Consider the following 23063-nt stretch of genomic DNA (forward strand, 5'->3'; position numbering starts at 1 on the left):
TTGCGCATATAATCCTGTTTTCCTGTACCGCGTTGGAAATTTAGACGCGCAAGAAGTGTTTTCCTTCATACGGGTTGTGAGTGCTTTGATTAGTTGACGATTTATTAATTTCCTTTTTTTTTTTAATTTCCATTTAGAAATTACCCAAAATGCTTAGTTCCGCATTTTTAAAAACTATTAGCTGATTTAATTTTTAGGTTGCTTTATGCTTTCTCAGGTTACATATGTAGATTCTTAGGGACATGATCGCTGCAGGAAAATATGGTATTTTAAAAGTTCAACTTTAGGATATTTTTCGTGGGGCTGGTGACAACTGATGGATGACATCAGCACCGATACTGCGTGCTACTGACTGCTATCAAATAATTATCAGCGAGGTTTTTCCAATATCGTTAAAATCTATACCGATGAGACCTTGGACAAATTCAATTGCAACACAAGGACAATTTTCTCGTCTATTTTTAATTGATTGTGCAATCTAGCATCATCCGTTACCTAACTTATTTTCTGAAATGACCAAACAATATATTGAAAAACAATGTGTAAGTCGTCATCAAAACCATTTGAAAATCATTTGAAATGTTATTATAGCGGCAGGACAAATTATTTTCAATGGTCGTCCAAAAAAATACATAGTTGGAGACGTTTTTCGCAATGGTTCGTCATTTGTCGAGTCATTTGTTTAATCGGATTTTTCCGATTTCAAAAGCCAAAAATGATATTAAGATCTATAGACAGTCTATAGAGAACGCGATAAATTGTGATAGTGGGGCAATAAATTACTTTCCTTAAGCTACTTGTTATTTGGTAAACTATTTCCCTTCGCCATCACCGGGCTGCCTGAGAATACTGATAACTATGCTATACCTATACCTTTCTCACCCATTTCATCCAAGACTAGCTGGCTTACAATTGTTGTCGTCATTAAGCTGGCAAGTGTACACCAAGTAAGAGGTCTACAGTGCCGTGCTTTCTCCAAAAATAGATACAGCGGCCTATAAATGTTGAAGTTTTTGCGTAATCATATTTTTCCTTATTGGAGGTCGATAATCGTTGTGTCTGTTCCTCTGTTACTTTTGCCCCTCCCTATTATAGCAGGAACAAAGGTAAATTTCGGTTTTCACTCTACTGCAAGAAATCCCACAAATCTTATTGTCAAGTCTAATCCCACAAATAACTTGATGTTATCCAGTAGGCCTAGATTATTGGTTCATTAACTAAATAATTTAACCATTTTGTGATTTTTTGCATTGTTTATTTTTGTTTATTTCTTTTTTTTTTAATAACAATATAAAATTCTATAGGAAGCATCATGCGGGTACATCATTCTCATAATGGCAATTTACTGGATGACGGAAGCGCTACCGTTACCCATTACGAGTTTGATTCCGGTTGTTGCTTTTCCGCTCTTTGGCATCTTGGACACGGGCGATGTTTGCATGGCTTACATGAAGGTATGTCCTACGATTTCTGCTTCGTGATTTAACGTTTTGAACTAATCAATGCATATAGGAAACCAATATGATGTTCATCGGTGGTCTCATATTGGCACTGGGAATTGAGTTTTGTAATTTACATAAAAGGGTCGCCTTGGCAGTACTGCTTCTCGTCGGTGCCAAGCCTAGATGGTAATGTTCTAACGTTCATAATAAATTAATAACACATACATTACCGCTAATTAACAAGTCTAAGTTTAATACCGAAAATTTATGAGCTAGCTACATTGACTAAATAATTATATGAGAATTTTGTGGATTCAATCACTTCAATCAAAGTGACCAAAACGAAGAATTTTTTAATAAAACGATTAATTCTGCTGCAACGTGTAACGTAATCGTGCGTGCAACGTTAATTGACAACTATATCATATAAATTATGCAATATTGATTTACTGATCATTATGAGAATAGTATAAGTACTACAGTAACAATCAAGATTTTTGGCGCAGTTATGGCGCTCTCCGTTGTTTTATGTTCGTGATAAAGTGTCCCTTATCGTTTAACTGGCGCCGCCCTGATGTTAGGATGTCAGGAGTTAAACTGTGCGTCATTGTCACAGTCGTGTTCCACTGTTGACTAGGATTTATATATACTAAACAAAGATCTTATTTTCGTTTTTTAAACAAGCTTAGAGAATAGGCTCTTATGAGCGGTCACACCCATAAAAATGTAAGAAGAACAAACCCAAATTGTCTAGGCCTGAAGGCGGCGCCTGTAGGTCAATAATGCGCTCATATATAATGACATTTCTAGTCCTCTCAGCAGTCTCCTCCGATTGTGTAATATTTTACAGCGTTATTGTTCCAAGTTAAACATTGCTTCTATCTCTTGTTATATTGCTGGGCCTCTAGGTTGATGGTTGGTTTCATGGGAACAACAGCCTTCCTGTCGATGTGGATCTCCAACACGGCCACAACGGCAATGATGGTACCAATCGTTGAGGCTGTCGTTGCAGAATTGTACAAGGTATATATATTATTTTAACAAGAGTTCAATCAATCAATTATACGCCATGAGTTCAAATTAAAATATAGGCCTAGACGTTATATTTGCTCTTCTGTTTCTTCCGAACAGACCACAGCGCTGCAAAATTGACTTAAACTCTTTGTTATTATACATTCTTATTATATTTGCAATCAAACGAAAGGACGAGGACGAAAAATCGGTCGGATCGTCTCACATAACCGTGGCCATTTCGAACGACAGTATTCAAGAACTCGTCCCGGACTCGCTGTCATTCAAAGACAATTCCGAGAAAAGCTCATCATCACCTTTATCGCAGGCGGCGAAAGACACCGAAAAGGAACGGAGGCGCAAAGTTAGAGTCGGCGTTATGATGTGCATAGGTTTGTTCTTCTTGTTTGATTAGAAACGAGTGATATCCCATTACTCTCCGAATGGAGAAAAAAAAAACAAATCTTCCTCTTGTAATAAGCTTATTATTCAAATCTAAGCCAGTATTACCTTTTGTATTTTGTTTTGTGTACACAGCGTACGCCTCGAACATAGGCGGAACTGGATCGTTGATCGGATCTTCTCCCCAATTAGCCCTAAAGGGAATCGTGCAAGAGTAAGCAACTATATAACTGGTCCAATTATTATCTGTATAAAATAGGATAATCAATAGTGTGCGGTAAATTATATCTTTCGCGCCAATCTTTCCAATTGCGCAGAACTTTCGGCACGACGGAACTGAATTTCGCGAGCTGGATGGCATTTAATATTCCCGGCGTGATCATCAATCTCTTCTTTGCTTGGCTTTGGATTCAATATCTATTCATTGGATTCAAGGGACAAAGGTATTATATATGAAACAAGAAGCTTTTAAAACAAACAAAACCAGTATTATACATATCACCGTATAAAGAAATGTCATTGCGTCACAGCTCCGACCAAGACCGAGAGAAAGAAGTGAAGAAAATGATTCGTAGGAAGTTCAGAGATCTCGGGCCCATGACATTCCACGAAGGAGCCGTTCTTATTCTTTTCATCATCTGCGTGATGCTGTGGTTTTTCCGCGACCCGGGATTCGTGCCCGGTTGGGCTCATTTTATCGAAGACGCCCACGTCGATGACGCCACAGCTGTAATGATTATAGTCCTGTTTCTGTTCAGCATTCCTGCCAAGCCTGCGTTTTGGTGTCTGCGTCCACTAGGAGGTATTGTTATGATGTCCTTGCGCTACGATGATAATCAGCTCGACTTGTATGAGCCATACTTATGCCACGCCCTTCTTTGACGAGCCTATTAGAATTACTACATAATAGACTGACGCGTGATTTCATTTTGATACGTGTTTAGAAACTGGACCAGAGAAACCTAGCCCGGCCCTCTTAGATTGGAAATACGTCCAAGATAGGCTGCCTTGGGGAATCGTTCTCCTCCTAGGTGATTTGTTTGTTTTGTTTTGTTTGTTTTTGTTTTTTGTTTGTTTTTTGTTTGTTTTTCCCCCTCACGCGGGAATAGATTTGACAGTTTAAAACCAAATGGAAAATGGTATATGACTCATTTGAAGATAAATTGTATTTCAGGTGGAGGATTTGCGTTGTCCGATGCCACTCAAGCTTCTGGATTATCGGACTGGATCGGGCAGCAGTTGATCGTTTTGAAGGTTCTCCCTCCTTTCGTCATTATGTTAATTATCTGCATCATCACGGCCACAATAACGGAAATTGCGTCTAACACAGCGACGGCGAACATTCTCCTTCCGATTCTGGCGGATACGGTATTATCAGCAATCGATTTATATCATAATAAATCAGTTATAACTCATTAATCACTCTATTCCCGGAACCGGGAAAGGTGCCGTGACATTTTCAAATATTCAAGAATTTTGATCAATAATATATTTCGCTCAAGCTGCGCCGTCCTTTTCTTTCTTTTTTCTTTTATATACAGGCGGTATCGATCGGGGTCAATCCTCTCTACTTGATGGTGCCAGCAACAGTAACTTGGTAAATTTGGAAAATTTACATGATTTTGGCTCTTGAAAACCATTCATCACATTTCATTGGTCGATAGTTCTTACGCATTTATGCTGCCGGTAGCCACTCCGCCGAACGCAATCGTCTTCTCGGCTGCTAAGATGAATCCGGTTGAAATGGTAAAACGCATGATTCATTTAAAAATCCAACATTTCAGCAATTTCGCCAATTAAATTTAAAACATGTGTGTTTGTTATTTTCAACAGATGAAAGCTGGTTGGTTCATGAACTTGGTTTGCGTGGTTGTCATCTGCGTCCTGATGGAAACGTGGGGCAGCGTGATTTTCAACAGTAACGAATTTCCGGCCTGGGCCAACACCACGTTGACGGACAAAAATGAAAATCAATGCAACATCACGGAACTTTTAAGTACGACAATGGCAGACGTCAGCATATGGGGTAATTAAACGCGAAGATGAAAAACAACTAATATGTCGGGTCCGAATAAATTAAACGAAGAAAATGGAATTGCAACTTTTGTTATCGCTGGTCGGAAACTTGTCCGAAATTCATTTACATGTCCACATGTCCAGCACAAAAACTGGAATACAAAAACTTCTTCTATTAATAGGGTTAAAACGTTGCTTATTTATTGCATGTTTCTACAAGAAATTATCAATCAATTTTCAAGTATTTTGAGACGTGATTTGAACATTTCGACAGCGCGGTTGATATAATCGTGTATCTTCTTATCTATCAAGTCAAAATCATGCATGCAAGACTGCAAAGACTTATGAAAATACAAGTTATAGAATGACCAGTATACAATATTCCACATAGGTGTCGGTAGTTGCACTGCCTCAACAACATTAGGTTAAGTCATAATCAATATACGCGCAATCAATTTCATCAGGGATAACAGAATGCTTTTTGAAACTCTTCGCCCTTGAAAAACAAAACCCAGTCATTTCAGATTTCAATTCTTAAAAACTCGACTAAAAATGTTCGGTTTGCAATGTACATTACAGCCGCTGATAGGCTGCGATTGACCCTATCACATGTCTAAATTGAGTGCAACCTAAAAAGAAAATTCAAGTGATGTTTCCGACTAGTCATCTCTTCCATCCCAATCAGCCCGATGCGAATATATCATGAGCTAATAACTTAATAACAGTTATTTTGGTTGATTATATCATTTTGAGGATATTTGTTTAAAATGGAAATTGAGTGTACTGTTGAGTATTTTGTAGGGTCGGACTAGTACTTGAAGACTGGCTGGCTGGCCGACAGGCTTTGGCTACACCGGCACCGTCGCCCATCGGCGCAAGCTGGCTCACTCCCAGGTGTTCCGTGACCACCATCGTCGATGATCGCCCTGCTGGCGACCTGCCGATGACAGCTGGATGCGATCTCTTCGCCGACGGATGACAATTGTCTCTGGAAGATGAAGTGGCATTACTCGGCCCCTCTTCGTTGAACACTTGAAGCCAAGTGGTGGCCGAATGGCGAGCCGCTGGGCTGGCGGATCGACGCGAGCGCAAATCCGCCATTGGATAGGCCAGCAAGGAGGAAGGACTGAGACCGAGGCTGCCACTGTACTCGATCATCGGCGGAGCCAGGAACGAAGTGTCAATCGTCATCGTCGTATTAGTATTAGTAGTAGCCGCCTCGTTGTCGTGATCGATTGTCTGGCCTTTCATGCGAGCGAAGCACTTGCGACGATCGCGCACCGACATGGCCGGCGACGGGTTGAAGTTGGCGTACGGCGGGATGTTTTTGATGGCAGCCGAATCCAGGCTGTCACCACTGAAAGTACTCCGGATGCTGGTGCACGGCGAAGCGGCCGGCGTCGCCTGGATCACACAAATGTCGATGTGTCCCTCGTGCCGGTGCTGCTGGGATGACGAGCCCGGCCCGCTATCGCCGTCACAGTCCACCATCGCTCCCGATTGACCCACATCGCCGCCGGTCGTCAGATTGGATGGATTTCGATTGCGCCGATTCTTACCGGGCGAGGACGAGCATTCGGTCCGATCGCCGTGATTGGATCTCACCGAATTTCCACTGGTGCTCTTGGCTCGGATCATTTTGGCTATGGAGGATCGCCATCCGCGCGAGATGGGCTCGCTGGTCAGCGAGGCCGAGCGGCAGTACATCGATTTACTTTTGGAATCTTCCGCAGCCGGCTGCTGCTGGAGGTGGATGGGAATCCGGTGGACGACTGCCAAACGTGAGCGAGGCGAGGGCGGCGGAAGCGACGGAATGTCCACCGACTTGCTGGGCCCGGCCATCACTCGACGGCTCTCCCGGATGGACGTCTGCCTGGCCGGCATTCGAAACGACGAGCGGCGATGGCTGGTGGTGGTCACGGGCAGGGAATCGGGTCGCAGGTGTCCCGACTCGGCGTTGCTGCAGCTTCCGCTCCTCAGCCGGCTGTAGTCCGGCCGGCTGCTGTTGTGCAGCGATCCTGGCCGGCTGCGAGCCACCCGCTTACTTTGGCTGCTGCTATAGTTGGTCATATCACTCTCGCGGAACGAGACGGAGCGCCCAGGTAGATTCTTCTTGCCGAACGGGCTGATAAGCTGCTGGTCGCGGCCGGCTCGCGACGGGCCCTCGCGGTGGTGGTGATTTAACGAGCGCTGGCGGTACAGCTGCGAAGCGCAGGCTTTATTGCCCTGCACATTGGGAACTTGCAGGCGTGACTGGCTGTTGCGCGTCGGGTAAGCGCACACGGACGAAGGTTTGCGCGAGTCACAGCGGTAAATGCCCAGTCCGCCCATCACGGAACCTATTATAAAGACGGACGAAAATAACCCCCACACACGCGCACGGGCGGGCGGGAGAGCAACAACAATTGAATTCTTTTTTAGTATATATGCCGGAAAGGATATGGTAAATAAAGTCGGCGCACAAAAAATATGGAAAGTTTTTAAAAACGTCTTGTTTTCTTATCCGTCTATTTTCAAAAAATAAAAATCAACACCGTCGCCATTCTTTCGTTATTTACGTTTTCGCTGAAACTATTAGATGCGGCCCATTTGTTTTTATTGTTATTGCTTCACTTGCTGTTAATAAGTGAATCAACGATTTGTATAATGTTGATACATCTAAACTTGATCGAGATACAATCGAAATCGAGTCTAGATCTTTTCTCGTGAGGAATTGAAAGTGCTGTGTACAACTATTATTTCTTGTTATAGTGTTCAACGACGACACAAACGGGCAAACTCGTTCATCTTCATATGTCGAAATATATGTATAGCGACAAACGGTATGCCTTAGGCCGGCAGGAATAACAAGTTGGTGATAAATCTACAACCTATATCTCTAGCCTTGATAGTTCGCCGGTCTCTGTTGCCGCCCTGCTGGGCGGCAGTGCAGAGCTGATGCAACACTCAGGTCTCTTCTCTCCCATAAACTTGGATCAATAATATATATCAAGGGCCTATGGCACTTCCTTGTGACATCGTTTCCCTGTACTATATAGCCAAGTAGTTCAATCAATACGAATCAAGTTGTTCTACCGGAGCGCATTGTGTCGTCTCTGACATTTTCCGTGGCACGGCCTAAACTTCCACCAAACATGTGAGAGAGGGCTAATGTTTTTTTTTCCCTATTGTCGCAGAGACAATCATTTCACCGCTGTCTTCTCTATCATTCTCGGCGAGGTACCAAACTGTGAAGCTATTCGTACAAATCGTTGAATGTTGCAACGTGAAACTGTGGGCGTCCTTCGCCCCCCCCCTCTCCCCAGAGCGTATAACGTATAACAATCCGGCCAAGGTTTTAGATTCTCTTTTAAGATTTCAAAAGTGAAATACGAACGATCGTATAGAACAGTCGGAGCAATGGCGTACTGTTATGGCTTCGGTTAATGGATCTCAGTTCCATCAGAGTTATATTCTCCCTCTTGTGCAGCCATAGTCTTATATAAATCTTGAGCATTGATTGCAATTTACGACGAGCCAGTACTACCTGAAAGACTCCCAGTCCGTTGACTGCGGCTATTGATCGTCTCGTCGAAAGAAGACTGGGCCACAAGTAGAACCGGATCGCTTCCTTTCTGGAGGCTGGCTGATCGCCATAGTCCGGAGCCTCCGTACAGAAACCTATCGGAAATTTAAAAAAACGAACAGTTATGAATCAAAAACCTAATCATTCCATTTCTATCAAACGTATATGTATCCCCTAATTCTGCGACTATATATAAAACATATGAGTGAAACGTGACATTTTACAAAAATGTACTCACAACTCTTTAGCGTAGATTTTCCACGCAGGCATTTCGCTATCATCGGTGTAGTAGTGCGGCTGAGAGGATTTGATCGTCACAGTCGACTGGTGCAGGGCCGGCTGCTGGGCCGTGATGATGCTGATGCTCGAAGGTGTTTCGCGACCGGATTCGCAGTAATGCTGCTGGAACTTGTTAACGCCACTGCATTCCACTTCGACTTGGTAGACGAGTGCCGCCGAGTTGCTGCTGCTGTGCAACGCCGGATTGCTCTCCCGTAAGTGCTGCTGCGACGCTGGCTGGTCCACAATGATCGAGTCCTCGTCGCTGGAGCTTCTCATGAATTTCAGCCTTTTGCACTTTGCCTAATGGCACACACATGCCACGTTATTATATTTATACCAGCAGTGCATGGAACAGCGGGAATTTATTCAAGTTCTAATCCGCAAAATTCGCCGCTCAACTGAGTTCTATCATTTCATTTGATTTCATTACTAACGCGATATGTCGCTAATGACTATAACGACGAAATAAGACGAAATAACGACGAAGCCAGCAAGTTTTGCCGTCGTCGATTTATTATTTCTATCAGAAGATTTCGTAGGGCGACAGCACAGTTTGAAAGCCTTTTAATCAAATTTGAATGGCAGACGTATTTAATACCACTCCGAGATGATGACATTGGGTGATGTAAGAAACGTTGGCGCTCATCCTTTCGGCTCGCTTAGATAGCTGAATCAATACGTCCTTATAGCTCTCTAGCACATTTCAAGTCTCTTGTCCTTCTCTCTCTCTCTCTTCCTCTTTGCTAAACATAACAGGAGGCTTTCGTCTTCAGCCCAAATTCTATCAAATCGGCTGAAAATTTCTTCTTTTTTTTTTCTTCTTCTTCAAACATTTCCTTTGCCATTTTTTTTCTCTTCTGTTCGTCATTCGTCGCGTTTTTATTTCTTATACCCCGCTCTGTCACCCAATCCACTCCTAGGAATGAAAAAAACTCTCCAAGTTTTATCACGACCGAAAAACCGTCGTCTTCAATCTCGACCCGACCCTGAATGACATTTTTCAAGTTCTCTCTACACAAGCGACTGCGGAAGAAGAAGAAGAATGACTCGTCGGATGCGACTTTCAGTATATTAGACCTCTTCCGGCCAAGGGCTTCCGCAATCAAAAGTTAGAAACTAAGTTAATAAAAGTCATCACTATGCGGTATGTATATAGTAGTATATACATATAGCCCGCCTGAATGCAGATTAGGTTGGGCAAATTGCTAAACTATTCGCCTTCGAGAATGTGCTACATTGCTCCAATTTGACTACTACTTTGGTTTTAGACTATTTGCGCTTCTTTTCGTATACAATTAAAATGGCGTAATAGGTCAACAATTTGCTTTAACGACGTCCAAAGTCTAAATTGGCTCCACGGCGTGATGAATAAATCAGCGAGGTGAAAGCTATTTGGACGTGTATGTATAGTGTAGACCAACAACTATATAGGTTCTTAATATAACCGAATGCATGGGGGGGGGGGGATTTTATATAGAGCCGTTTCGATTGGTATAACGACCCTCGCCGAATGTCTATAGTAAATATCGACCAAACATGTCACAGCTTTATAGTTATTAGGCGACAAGCCCGAGGTCCCGAGGTATATAGTTATACAGCAGATAGCTAGTGCGGTCGCCATCCCAGCAGCAGGAAATGAAGGCGACACATCGCTCACACGCCACACACAAAAGTCTGCACGCCACACATTGAGCGCGCCCGGCACGCCAGTTATGTCACATACCTTGTAGAAGACGTAGAGCACGGCCATCGTCAAGAATCCCGAGAGTGTGGCGGCAATTTTGAGCCCCGTCAGCGGATCATAGGCTTTGTAGTACTCAATTTTTTCGGCGGCCTTTTCGGCGGGCGTCTGCGGCCACTGCGTCCTCCCCGATCGCCATGCCGACGACTGGATCAAGTAAACCGACTCGGCCGTTTCGACGGTGATGTTCATCCGCGGAGTGCCCTCGTCGAGTAAGTCGTCCACTATCGACGCCATCGACGTCTCCTTTGTGATGATAATTGTCGCTGAAGCGGCAACTTCCGCTTGGCCATCCGCCGTCCAGTTGTGTCTCTCCCAGTTCCTTATGTCACTCTGTAAATGCCTGTCAAATATATCAAAGAAAGAAAGTGAACGCGTATTATTTTATTTATTTATTTTCTCCGCCCTATACACAAAAGAGTTGCGCTGGCCCTTTCCAATTCAACATCCGCTGCAGCATGTAGACGAGGTGAAAGGCGTTTGGCACAATGGGAAAAAGAGTTGATATCTATTCCGTACTGTACAGCAGTACAGTACATAGTGTATACATGTAACTCTCTTGGCTCTTGTCCAGACTGCTTCATCTCGTGATGATCCTCTATCTTATCTGACTCGTTTTCTTCTTCTTTTTCTTCTTTTTTCTTTTTGGCCGTATTGGGGATTTGTTCGTCTAGCTATATGGCTGATTACCCGACTTCTATTTATATTTATCAAAAAAAGGAAACAAGGTTCGTTCAGTATATACGACGCGGAAGGGAGGACAAAAGAATCGATCCTGCTGCTGCTGCTGCTGGACGCCCGCGCTCTATTTGTGTACTTATTACGTTTCGCGCTTCCAGACGTCAATCGAATGGCGTCGCCCAACGTCAAAAAGGTTCGGACTCAAGTCTACAGCGAAATAAAACTCTGGCGAGCTGCGAGTTGCTCAACTGTGAGTTGAATCACACAAGCACGCTCCAATAATATTGGAGGGGTACATTTAAAACTGTTTGATTGTTTACAAGCGCAGCAGCAGCAGCAGAGATATGAGCAAACCGACGCTTCCAATCATCACCTATACGCGCGGTAAAGGAGCGCAGAAAGTTGTTGTCTATATACTTGATAGTAATTTATTCCAGACACATGCCTGTATGTATACTTCTGGCCACTCCATCGCATTGGAAACGGTTGGAAAGTGGTTGGGTTATTCGCTTTACGTGAATAAGCGCGTCGCCATGCAGCCAGAGAGTGGGGGGGATCGATCATTTCATCAGCAGCATCTGCTGTTGTGTTGTTGAATGGGTCGCTGATGATGATGACGGAAGACTCTGAGGACGTCGCCGATGACAACTATCGATCGCCAAAGCGCCCTGCCGCCGTATGTAGTGATGTGTGTGTATACTACACACGAGAAGAATGGCACACAGCTATATAGCGCTGAATATTCTGATTGCGTCGCATTATTATCGTTCCTTTTATTCTGCGACAGCTCTCACCTCATTCCAGATTGATCAACTTTCGTCGGCAGACGCTGTGGGGGCCCCCCGCACTCTGTCTATGCGTTAAACCAAACTAGGAAAGGGTGAAAAGCCAAAATAAAAGAATAATAAAGGACTACATACATACAGGAAAAGATAAAAAAACAAAACCAGGATGACGGAGGTGGGATATAGGTATAGTAGGCGGGGCGTCTGTGGTGCTGGTCTATACAAGCAAACGGCAGGTAGTCTATCGTACGCAGGCAAGTCGGGCGGGAGCCAAGGTAGGACAGGATCAATAGTTTCTGCCTCGATGGAGTGTGTGGGTGCGAGTCTGTGTATGCACGCAGTCTCAATACAAAGGTATAGCCTAAAGGATCCTGATGTCTGCTGAAAACTTGACCATCATCATCATCACCAGCAGAGCGCCACAAGTTCGACAGTATATATCACTCGCACATCCCTCCGGGCTCCTGCATTTACTTCTCTCTTCAATAGCCGCTCCTGTATGTTCTTCATCTTGATTCGTCTTCGTATATATATATGCACAGTGAGCGGAAGAGAGCAGCAACGCCAATAACACTCGCCGTCACGCTCTTCCGCCGGGGATGGTTCTCACAGCACAGCGGGTGCCGATCCTAATACTTGTCTCCCCCACTCTCTCTCTCTATGCTGTGTGTGTGTATAGTATGTACGTTAGTGTCAGGAACTGGCTCAAAGTTAGTTTAGGATTTTTTTTCTTTCTTTTTGCTTATATATCCCACACTTCTTCTTTTTCCCACGTTTACATTTTCGTGTTGCTCCGCGCGCGTTTCAGCTCTTCTTCGCTGCCCTTCTCACACTACTCGGCGTTTTCTCCATTTCACACGCCCTTTTTTTTTCTTCGTGAGCCGCTCACAGCAGGCTGCTGGCGTCTATGAATAGCAGCATCACACAGCCAAGGCAACGCAACCACCCACAGTGTATTTTTTTTTTACTTTTTTTGTTCGCCCTTGTCTACCAATAAATGCAGATGGAAATCGATGGGGAGCAGCAAGAACATGGACCGAATTTTTTGACGTTGTACAGAGAGTGTCGAGATCCATCATAACGGATGGAAACTGCTGGCGCTGCAGCTATATACAACCCTCCCTCGCAGCACACAGCACACACATTGACGAATAATAGTTCTAGTTGAGTTTGATTCAATAGATGACCTATATCTCTTATCGGTCGGCATCATCAATCGTGATCAAGCTTCTTGTTCGACCGAGCGCAACTTCCGCCGCCCCCTTTCCGATCATCATGGCAGGGAAGAAAAATAAAAACACTCAACAATGAACAAGAGGGGAGAAAATGAAGATCTTGGCTCTTTTTTTTGGGTTGCATAATCACAATGTCATTTTTTCGTATATCCTCCCAAAAAAGAAAAGAAATGTTTGGCGCTTTATGGCTCCTGACGGGCCGCTGCGTGTGTGTATGTTCTGCCTGTCTTCACCACATATTATCGTGTGTTCTCTTGTCTAGCAGCAGCAGCCTTGGTGCAGAGTCGGCTGTCAAGAGACCCATCAATACATGTAAGGCGGCGCAGTCCGCTAATGACTTCTCGGCGCACTGCTCTTGATCCAATTCAATTCAATTACATGAGCACCTATCCAGCATGCGTGAATATAAAAGAGAAAACAACCAAACAAGCCCAAATAAATCCCCTTTGCAGCAGCAGCAGCAGCAGCTGTGATAATCATTTCAAACACAATTCGCTCAACTCGTTATAGGCTTTTTTATCCACTCTCTGTTGGAAATCGACAGAGAGGTACGCTGGCGAGTATGCTGAAAAAGAGCCGGAGAAAAAAAAATACTAGAAGCGCTTCTTCCGTACGTTTCTTGCTGGCGTTTGGCGCTTCGATATTGGAGGGGGGGGGGGAGATGGTTTGATTACATCAACAGCTAGCGTGAGCTATCTAAACTTTCAAGTCAGCTTACGATGCGGTCCGGCCCGTGACATGGTGGAAGGTAAACTGTTTACGTGGCCTGATAACATCGATGCGCCGGGCTTATTCCAAAAGTTCCAGCTCTTTCTTCTTCCCTCATATATATATAGGTCGTGAAGTTTTCACGTGCTTCTCGAATCCCTGTCTTGAGTTTAAAAGAAGGCAGCAGATTGGAACCCCCCCTTTGAGCTTTCGTTGTTTGACAATGTCTACTTGTATACGCGCGCATACCGTACTCGTCAGTTGTCACTTGGAATTGTATTTGTTTTAGAAAAAAACATTTCGGTTATTACCTGAAGTGCGAAGGATGATGGCGGGACAGATAATCAATTGCTCAACCTCCTCCAAGAAAAAAAAAAAAAAAAATCACTAAAATTTCGGAAGATGTTAAAAAATCACACAGCCAATTTTTCGTCCTGGTGTCAAACGTTTTTCAACCGATGGCAGCACCCATCGTCGACGTTGTCTCCTGCGCACAGCAAACTGCGTTTATATAAGACAATAATGACGGCACGGATATATAAAAGAAGACTTAACACTTCTTCTTCTAGAATGGTCTGCTGTTGGTGGCACGGTGGGAGTGGGGGGGAGGAAGGTAAAAGCGGCACGTCCGTACCAAGTTGGAGCTCTCACCGGACTAAGAGTCAACGAGCCTAGAGCGCACGGAAAATCCTTGAGCTCTCGGCACGAGGATTTGGTCCCTCTCTCCCTTTCGCTTCCCTCAGCAGCAGCAACAACAGCATAGAGCAGCAGAGCAGCTGTGGAGAGCACGGCGGCGCGCGGCGTCGTTTTCATCTTGGGTATTTTTCTCTTTTTTTTTTAAACCTTTCCGACAGACACAACTCTCGTTTACTCTCGCTAAGACTCGTTCTCGTTGTATAGATTTCAACTCGAGAGTATAGAAGGAACCCGCACTGGGTGCGATCTATGAGAGAGGGGGTGGGGGGGGGGCAAAAGGATCGAGAAAATTGGTGCTCTATAGATGACTATAACATCGATACACGTGTACATTTACATGTCATGTGACGTCACGAATATCAGGATCGCAGGATCGATTATTTTTCATTTTCTTTTCTGTTGTTGATTTGTTTCAATTTTTTCCCCATCAGACCCATAGTCCTCCCCTCATCTACTCCTTTTCAGCCATAATCATTTTACTTGGAATAATAAAAACGTCCTGCCCTTTTAGGTTCAGCTGCTGTGGGTTTCTCACCATGCCCAGCATTTTTTTTTTAAAGAATAATCCTCCCCAACATTTCTGCTGCTGCCTTAGCAACTCTCATTTGAGATATCCTTCTCTTTTGTTCGGCACGTTCGAGATTCATCACGTCCGTGCACAAGCAGCAAAAGCAAAGTAGAGTCCCTCCCTCTTCTCCGCTCTTTAATGTTCGTCTTTTGAATATTTTCCACCTCCTTTTCATACACTCTATACTCGCTCCATACTCATCAAGAGGGATCTTGTATAGACTCCTTTGAGTACAGTATATACACCATTCCGTGTCGCCCCCTCCATCATCACGAAATTTTTGCCTTGCGTCGTCTTTGCTCTCCGCGACGCTGCAGACTGTAAGGAGCAGCTGCCGGGCAATCGATTCCCGTCTACCAGATATTCGAAAGAGTGTCTAGTGTGTGCTGCGTGTCGCGGTATATATACGCTGTCCCTGCTGTGCGCTTGCGGACGTAGATATTATTATATGAAGAGCTTCATCTAGGATCCTTTTTTTTTGGAAAACACACGACGACGATGGTATAACGGGAAACTCGTGTAGTTATTTCATTATGATTTATTTGGCCGTGTATAGGTATAGAGGTAAAAGAGGATGTTGCATGTTGCACTAGCAAAGCCCGGGCCATCCTTTAATAGCTAAACCTAATAACCGTCAGGGTTCTAAATAGAAGCAGAAAGTAGCCGTGACTTGCGAGTAGTATAGTACTCGACCAATAAGGCCTCTTCGTCTGTGGCCTATGTCCGGCTATGTACTCAGAGAGTCGATATGGCAGATGGGAATTCTAAGAGTCCGTCGGGGTTATTTAAGGGTAGGTTTTTTTATTTTTAATTATTTAACTGAAGAGAGAAAGTGAGTAAACGTGAGTAGGGAAATTCTGGAAATACTCTGAAAATAGCTTTAATGCCTTTAGCTTGCGCTGGAAAAACCTCGGACCGGAAAGGCACCCAGTGCACCCACGCATCGGAAAACTAAAATAAGAAATAAAGATCAAATTATGTTCGAAGATTCTGAAAAGCCTTCTCAACTTGGGTTCGACCAAACTTTTGGGTTAAAAGTTACGTATATTATGCAAAGATCACTTTTACTTTTTTTTCCAATTCCCGTCCGAATTCTAAAATTTGATTTCCGAGAATCAATTTGTTGAAGTTGAAAGCCAAAAAAAAAAGTCTCATCATTTTCAACCCTGTATATATTGCAAATAAGCCTGTAAAGGCGAAGGGCTATATTCAATATCAATATCCATAAAAGTGTACATAGTGGAAAGATTGAACATTTTGCGTGTATAAGGGAGGACGCACGCAAAGAATTGATAAATTTTGTTATGTAAATATATATTGCAGCAACAAAAGAAGTGATTCAATGGAAAAATATTCAAAACATATTATGCAAAACAGGGAAGGCCGTATTTCAGGCAACAACTGGAGCAGGTGCAGCTATAGATTTCGTGCAACCCACTTTTTCCTACAGCCTCTATAGTCTATATATTGTCAGACGAAATAAATGTTCAGAATCTCGTGCATAATCAAATGTTACGATATAGAAATGGCTTCATTTCCTAGTGTGCGCCATATCTCCTTTACATTGTTTAATTGTTCATCCGAAATAAGAATGTTTTAAAAGTAAAATATAAAAGATAAAAGTTATTTACCGATTTTTATTTTAACTTCTTGATTTCGATTGAATTCTGCAATTTCGTTTGAGCTTAAGTGGGGTGGAGTAATAATAAATGGCGGAAATAAATAATGATAGAGGTATAAACAAGATTGAGTTATCATTGGAGTATGTCAGATAATAGGGCGCTCATAATAATGGTCCAAGTTGCTTCCACGTGAACTTATTCACTTAGAAAAACCAGACAATATACTCTTTTGTGTTGCTAGTACAATGTACACTCCTCGTGACCTTTTGCCAGCAAAGTAACGAAGTTGCTGAGTAGCTAATAATAAGTTGTAATAGCAATTATACAGTAAGCGACCAATCGCGGCGAAGAACCTTGGGTGAGTTGTCGTCGTTTGGTATTAATCGATCGCGTTCGCTGATTCGCATCTATTTAATTTTACCACATTTAACGGATATATTAAACTCTAAGCGAAGAATTTAATAACACCTCAAATGTAATTTAAACTATATGCCGCCAAAACCCCATCGATAGCCGCATTTGAATAAGGAAAGGTACTTAAATTTGACTGAGATATTATAGGCTGTAATAGCGTGCGCAACTTTGTCCCTCAGTGATCCCCGGTGTGATTTTTCAGCTATCCACCTCAGTTGGTTTCTCTTCTATAGCATGCACATTTGCTGTGCAAAGCAAACGTTTCAACCCCGTTATAACTTTTGTACATATATCTTATCGTTTATATTCTGCTATACCGTTATGCAATCATAACTCTACCATGTACGTTTATTTTGAATATACAACTCTTTAAAACATAACAATTTCACATCAAGGTAAATATAGAAAAGAATTGTCTGAGCGTAATGGCCTTATAAACACTAAGAGGCAGAAGAAAAAGGGGTTCTCCGGATACGGGACATAACACCGTCGGGAAAAAAAAAGGAAAACTATCTGCGAACGAAAAAGGACTGTTTATGGAACTCACAGCCCGGAATCGATCTCGTTGGTATCGATCGAGAGGGCCGGATTATCCAAGCCTTTCAATTCTTGCAGGCTGGAAGGATCTGACGATGTTGCTGATGTCGCCGATGATGGATGCGACGGCCTTCTTATGGAAGGACCTAAAAATATCAAGATAAGATATAGGACATTATCCATTTGATCCACATCATATGTCACTTCGTCGTGAGGTTTTTAAAAAATCCCCCGGCTAAATATTGAAATCGTGCCAGCTACTAAGTAAAGTTCAAATACGAAGTTTGTTAATCAAGCTGTCAAACTTGCACAATCAGTCGATTAGATTATGCTGCGCTTGTTTTTCTTACATTGCAAGTTGCGCAAACCAAACATGACAGAATAGAATATAGAATTGGGGGAAATCCAGAGAGTAATAATGATTCGATCTAGTGTAAACAAAAATTAGATTTACTGCTGCTTCTACGTTTCGGATGACGTTCGTTCCAGTTGAAGGAGGAAAATCCACAGGCCGCTATGAAAAAGGCGGCCGTCGATGCCGCGGCTATTAGTCCTCTGGTCAAATTTTTCTGCAAATAATTTTAAAAATTCTTCAATGGAAATACACAACTTTTAAACTTTTAAAAAACCTCTACGTACCTCCCAATCGTCTACTTCGGGAACGTACGAAACATCAAGAACTTCAAGTTCGGTTTTCGTCGTGACGTAAGGTCCTTCGGGTGACTTCGAAATACATTTATAAACTCCGTTGTCACTTTTGACGGTGTTCTTGATAATAAAACGAAAAACAACGAGGCTATTTGGGAAATTCACAAAAATGAGAACCAATTTGTTCTTACATTCACAACGAGCGAGCCGCTGTCGTCGATAAAGTATTTCCCCCCGTAATCCGTGTTGTTAGGCCCTACAACATCTTCTTTCGGTGTGATCCAAATCACTAAATGGCTGGCATCGAGCAACTCCCAGCAGGGCAAAGCTATTTCCACGTTTGCGTCTACGCGAAATGGCCTGTAGGATGTCGCCTGACACCAACTGTTTAAACTGATTGCCAATAAGGCCGTCATCACCACCAATCGGGAGTTCATCTGCGATGGATTAGAAAAATTTTTTTTAGAAAATAAGCATAATTATTTAGAGCTTTTTCTGAATGGAGGGAAAATTTATTTGTATTTTTTTTAATTTTGGTTGCTGTGTTATAAGACTGCAGTATTTTGTAGCGCCGCTAGCTGGCATTATCTAAAGGCGGTTGCTATTTGATAAAAAATATCCCACCATGACCGTGGGTTATATACTTCCTAAATTATATCACAATATCATAAACTTTTGTTGACATAGTGCGCCCATACGCAGTGCCGTGGAGGATTAGCGCAATGATGATTTTTCTGTTCCTTTATCACTAACTATGACGGTGCGCATGATTTATCAATACTTAAATCCCCCGTGAAAAAAAAGTGACCCAATGGGAATGCGTATGAAAAAAGGCAGCTTATTATCATCCCAATTGATAATACTTATTGCATTTCATGTTTTGCTGCCCATTGTATGCTAAACTTACTGTGAAAATTCTTATTTGTTATATGATTCGTAGCTATGGATGATGGTTACGAAACATGCGCGTGAATGGATGTAGCTCAAAGTAAGCAATATGATCATCACATCGAATATAAAATGATAAGGAATAGTCTGAATAATCCACGCCAGAAAGACTGGATACGGAGTAAATGCATAGTGAATGTTATAAAGCCTAACCATAACTCCTATAAATTATTAGGGTATAGGAGTCATAATTCATCGCTTAACTACAATATCATTTCAATGACAAAACCCCAAGTTTGAGAGCCCACCCTGATAAAAAAAAATCGCATTCTAATTTCTAAATGGGTATAAATAAATAAACTTGTAAAAATGTTTACCGCAAATCAAAGATTTAAAATTAAATGTCCTATTTTGTTGTGTCCACAGTTGCAAATTACACACACGGTTATATTTAGTCCATTTATTAATTTATCAAATTAAGAGTTGATTTAGTTTTACCCTGCACCATAAATAATAGGCTACAAATGAGCAAAATGAGCATTAATTTCTATACTAAGCATTCCAAGGAAATCGAGCACAATTTTGTTTTATAGTTACAACTTACAACTTACCTTGTACTTATTACAGTTTTCCTTGCCACAGATAAAACCACAGAGCTCAATTTAGAATACCCAATGTAAAGGACACACGATATAAACTATGAATTAAACAGCTGTAAAGATTCAACGCAAATTAAATGAATTTACAGAGGAGAACTTTGGAATTCTGTCCTTCGTGTTACAAGGCTCCAGGGCTTGTAATTTTGTTTTTCCCTTCACTCGCCTTTTTCGTTTTCAAACGTGATAGTCTCCTACCTGTATGCGTTGGCCATGAGTTCTGAACCTGACGCTCCTCCCATTATACCATTGCGAAAACACGGTTCTTTTGACGGGATATTCCCCAGTGTCGTGCTGACGTCATATAGTTTTTTTTTGTTAAATTACGAAAATGTTCAGTGGTAACGCGGCTGCTTTAATTCAGTCGCGGTTTATATCATCCAACACCAGATGGCGTTTGCGTTCACATTCAAACGAAAACTTAAACGGTCATGATCACATTTCAACTATATATTTTTTTAAACCGACTTAACTCGAAAATTTCCTTGGAGGGTTTTGACTTTTGAACAGCAATTAAATCATTGACATAAACATATTTGATATTTCATAGAAAAAATTGCTTCTTGCAATTAGTTTGACGTTCGATTGTTGCATTGCACCAATTAAATTAGGGAAAGGAACCCGCCCGGGAATGCGATTCAAAATTCAAATTTGTCTTTTAAATACAATGAAGATCTGAACTAGGAATAAACTTTTTTTCTTAATTTTTTTTTAATGGATCGGTTAAATTGAGTTCGATAATACGAATAAGCTTCAAGGGTTTTTTAAGTTGAAGACGTAGGAACAGACATGATTTAAAAAACATGTATTTTGAAATTGATGTATACAGTTTTTTTTAAATTTTGCTCTCGAAAAAATGAGTCACTGCTCCTGAACAGTCGACAGACCTAAAAAGAATCTACTTTCAGGGATTAAGATTATCTTTATTTAAGAAAATTAGAGCACAATCTGAAGATTTACATATATCATAAAGAGAAGGCATGTCATGAATTCCATACATTTAGTATCCCAATCTTTGAAGCTCTTGGAGCTGTTTATGTAGAATTTCTTCCTTTGTTTTGCGAATATGGCTTTCCTAAACGACGAATTTATTTCACATATTTTATTTATTTATTTTTTTTTAATTTATGTATGGTTTTTAATTTCTTATACCGTCCTAGATGCTGTATATGAGCTCAAAAATGCATCAACATCCATTTGACCAGAAAGAAACACTTCTGCGATTTCTTCGCTTTTTTCATCTGCCAGTGATGCAGCTTGCTTTAGGCTTGCCTGAGGGGCAATAAAATTTTGTATAACATTATTGGCTATATATATATTAGGAAACAATTTTTACTTCAATATTGTTGGGTATGTAGCGTTGGGATAAGTTATGATGCTGAGTGTTTAAAGAATCCCAATCTTGTTTCAGTTTATTAAGCATCTCATAATGTTCCAGTATTTTCTGTCGTTTAACATTCCATGTTTCTTTCAAATCACTGACAGACCCTATATTTAAGATGAAAATTGATTGCATGTTAACTGTCAGTAAAATATTTGCTATAAATAGTAACAATAACTTACTTGCTATCTTTTCAACATTATCCATGTGGTTTTGTACATCTTTCGATGCTGCTTCTGCTTGAGGAAGTTCCTCAACAAACTGATGCAAAACATCTTCATTTTCACTTAGATTTTTTATCTGATTTCTTGAAAGACTCTCCAATTCAGGAATGAAGGGAGGAATTGGGAAATACTGCTGCTGACTAAATTGACTAGCTGATAGGAATGTTTCTCTGTTACTACTTACTCCATTTTGACCATTTGGAAAAGTCTTTATTTCTGGTAACTTTTTCAATTCTCTGATTATTGCATTCACAATTTGACCCAAATCTGAATGTTCCGAATAATTCACCAACCCTGGTGACATTATTCGACCATTGTCTGTAACCCAGTTATGCTGAATTGCAGGACTAATCCAAATCAAAGGCTTCTGAGTTGGGAAGTCTGGCGGGAGTTGAATTTTAATTGTCAGCTCCCGGTTTCCCGAATGGAATAGTACATGATATTCTCCTGGATGAATTTCTTGAACACTGTCAAAAAGATTAGATCAAACTGCTTAGTGAAAGGTCGTGTGTATGCTTTTATAAAAACAGATTAAATGACTGAAGCTGTCTTACTCTTCTATGAAAACACGTAGAGAATCAATTTGCTTCTTTTTTTTCAAATGCACAATTGAAGGATTTAATGGATACACAGTAGATTGATTCATCTTGACATTATCATAACCTTATTATGACAGTGGCAGACATACTTGTTCAATGTTTATACAGGAATCTGCCAAAAAATTCCGCGCAACTTATATTACATCGTGTAAGTGTGGGTATTAAGGAAAGAAAGCGCGCGAGTAGCTAGGCATTTTCAAATCTTTCCGAAAGGCGAGAGCGACCTACGGAAAGGTCACATCGAGTTTTTCTTGGGGAATTTAAGCACTTTGTTATGGAAGATATACGCGGAGATGGCGGGTGAGTATCAGGTAACGGAGATTTTAGAGAGTTGTTCATATTCACTCTGGCCGGAGTTTTCAACCTAGGAAACATCAATAAATTTATGGAACAATTTAATTTGGTTTAGGGGCTTATTCTTACATGTTGAGGTAATCTTCATTGTATTGTAGCATATTTTCTTTCCACATTGATATATTCGGATACTTTAAAAAGTCCAATTCGACGTTTTCCAGTACTCGAAGGACATCAACATCAGTTTTGCTGGCTTGTGACCTATTAAAAATTAACTGTATAAATGAGGTATGAAACATTTACGAAATTGGACGTCTCACCCAAAAATGTAAAAGGGTGATATTTCATAAAATACAGCAGGTGGAGTCGACGGCGGAGTAAAATATTCTTCTTCGTTTTCATTATCTTTTACCTCGGGAGATTGAAGGTGAAGTTTACTAAGTTTGTTGCAAAGATCTGACAAAGGGCTCTGGGCTTGAAATATGGGGACCGCTTGTTGCGATTCTTCCATCTCGTTTTTCTCTAAAGTAGTTTTCGAGTTTCTTCAGCCCTTCACTGGAGCAAAGATCGCAAAATTCATCGAGAAATTTCCAGTATTCACTCCATGGTACATTTAAGTCATGTGCAATATTACGGGCTACACGTTCGAGTCCCTTATCAATATCGGA

At 41.7% G+C, this 23063-nt stretch overlaps 4 protein-coding genes across 8 annotated transcripts; 1 reads left to right on the forward strand and 3 right to left on the reverse strand.

Moving 5' to 3' along the window:
- The first annotated feature begins 807 nt into the window (after positions 1-807).
- On the forward strand, positions 808-4904 carry LOC124191481 (solute carrier family 13 member 5-like). Its single transcript, XM_046584723.1, has 13 exons — positions 808-1106; positions 1305-1454; positions 1513-1628; positions 2351-2465; positions 2647-2845; positions 2991-3069; positions 3173-3298; positions 3386-3657; positions 3800-3886; positions 4030-4223; positions 4397-4452; positions 4520-4601; positions 4689-4904. The coding sequence occupies exons 1-13, from the start codon at positions 1002-1004 to the stop codon at positions 4887-4889; spliced, it is 1782 nt and encodes a 593-aa protein (XP_046440679.1). The 5' UTR covers positions 808-1001; the 3' UTR covers positions 4890-4904.
- A 146-nt stretch (positions 4905-5050) lies between these two features.
- On the reverse strand, positions 5051-14535 carry LOC124191479. Its single transcript, XM_046584721.1, has 5 exons — positions 14180-14535; positions 10442-10802; positions 8675-9018; positions 8398-8531; positions 5051-7210 (listed from the first exon to the last, which is right to left on the reverse strand). The coding sequence occupies exons 2-5, from the start codon at positions 10694-10696 to the stop codon at positions 5634-5636; spliced, it is 2310 nt and encodes a 769-aa protein (XP_046440677.1). The 5' UTR covers positions 10697-10802; positions 14180-14535; the 3' UTR covers positions 5051-5633.
- Positions 14536-17498: 2963 nt separating this feature from the next.
- LOC124190021 lies at positions 17499-20057 on the reverse strand. Its single transcript, XM_046582534.1, has 5 exons — positions 19853-20057; positions 18545-18790; positions 18345-18473; positions 18160-18274; positions 17499-17851 (listed from the first exon to the last, which is right to left on the reverse strand). Exons 2-5 carry the CDS (start codon positions 18788-18790, stop codon positions 17712-17714), a joined length of 630 nt encoding a protein of 209 aa, XP_046438490.1. The 5' UTR covers positions 19853-20057; the 3' UTR covers positions 17499-17711.
- Positions 20058-20687: 630 nt separating this feature from the next.
- Positions 20688-22931, reverse strand: LOC124191322 (vacuolar protein sorting-associated protein 37A-like). Of its 5 annotated transcripts, none has more exons than XM_046584488.1 (8): positions 22716-22809; positions 22525-22656; positions 22057-22465; positions 21461-21969; positions 21234-21385; positions 21050-21169; positions 20896-20972; positions 20688-20784 (listed from the first exon to the last, which is right to left on the reverse strand). In XM_046584488.1, exons 3-7 carry the CDS (start codon positions 22146-22148, stop codon positions 20898-20900), a joined length of 948 nt encoding a protein of 315 aa, XP_046440444.1. In that variant the 5' UTR covers positions 22149-22465; positions 22525-22656; positions 22716-22809; the 3' UTR covers positions 20688-20784; positions 20896-20897. The 5 variants fall into 5 exon arrangements, with proteins under 5 accessions (XP_046440444.1, XP_046440447.1, XP_046440445.1 ...); XM_046584491.1 differs by having other exon boundaries at positions 20688-20795; XM_046584489.1 differs by having other exon boundaries at positions 20688-20972; positions 22716-22931.
- Between the last annotated feature and the right edge of the window lie 132 nt (positions 22932-23063).

Source organism: Daphnia pulex, chromosome 3, assembly GCF_021134715.1.
Source record: "Daphnia pulex isolate KAP4 chromosome 3, ASM2113471v1".
NCBI classification, from domain to species: domain Eukaryota; kingdom Metazoa; phylum Arthropoda; class Branchiopoda; order Diplostraca; family Daphniidae; genus Daphnia; species Daphnia pulex.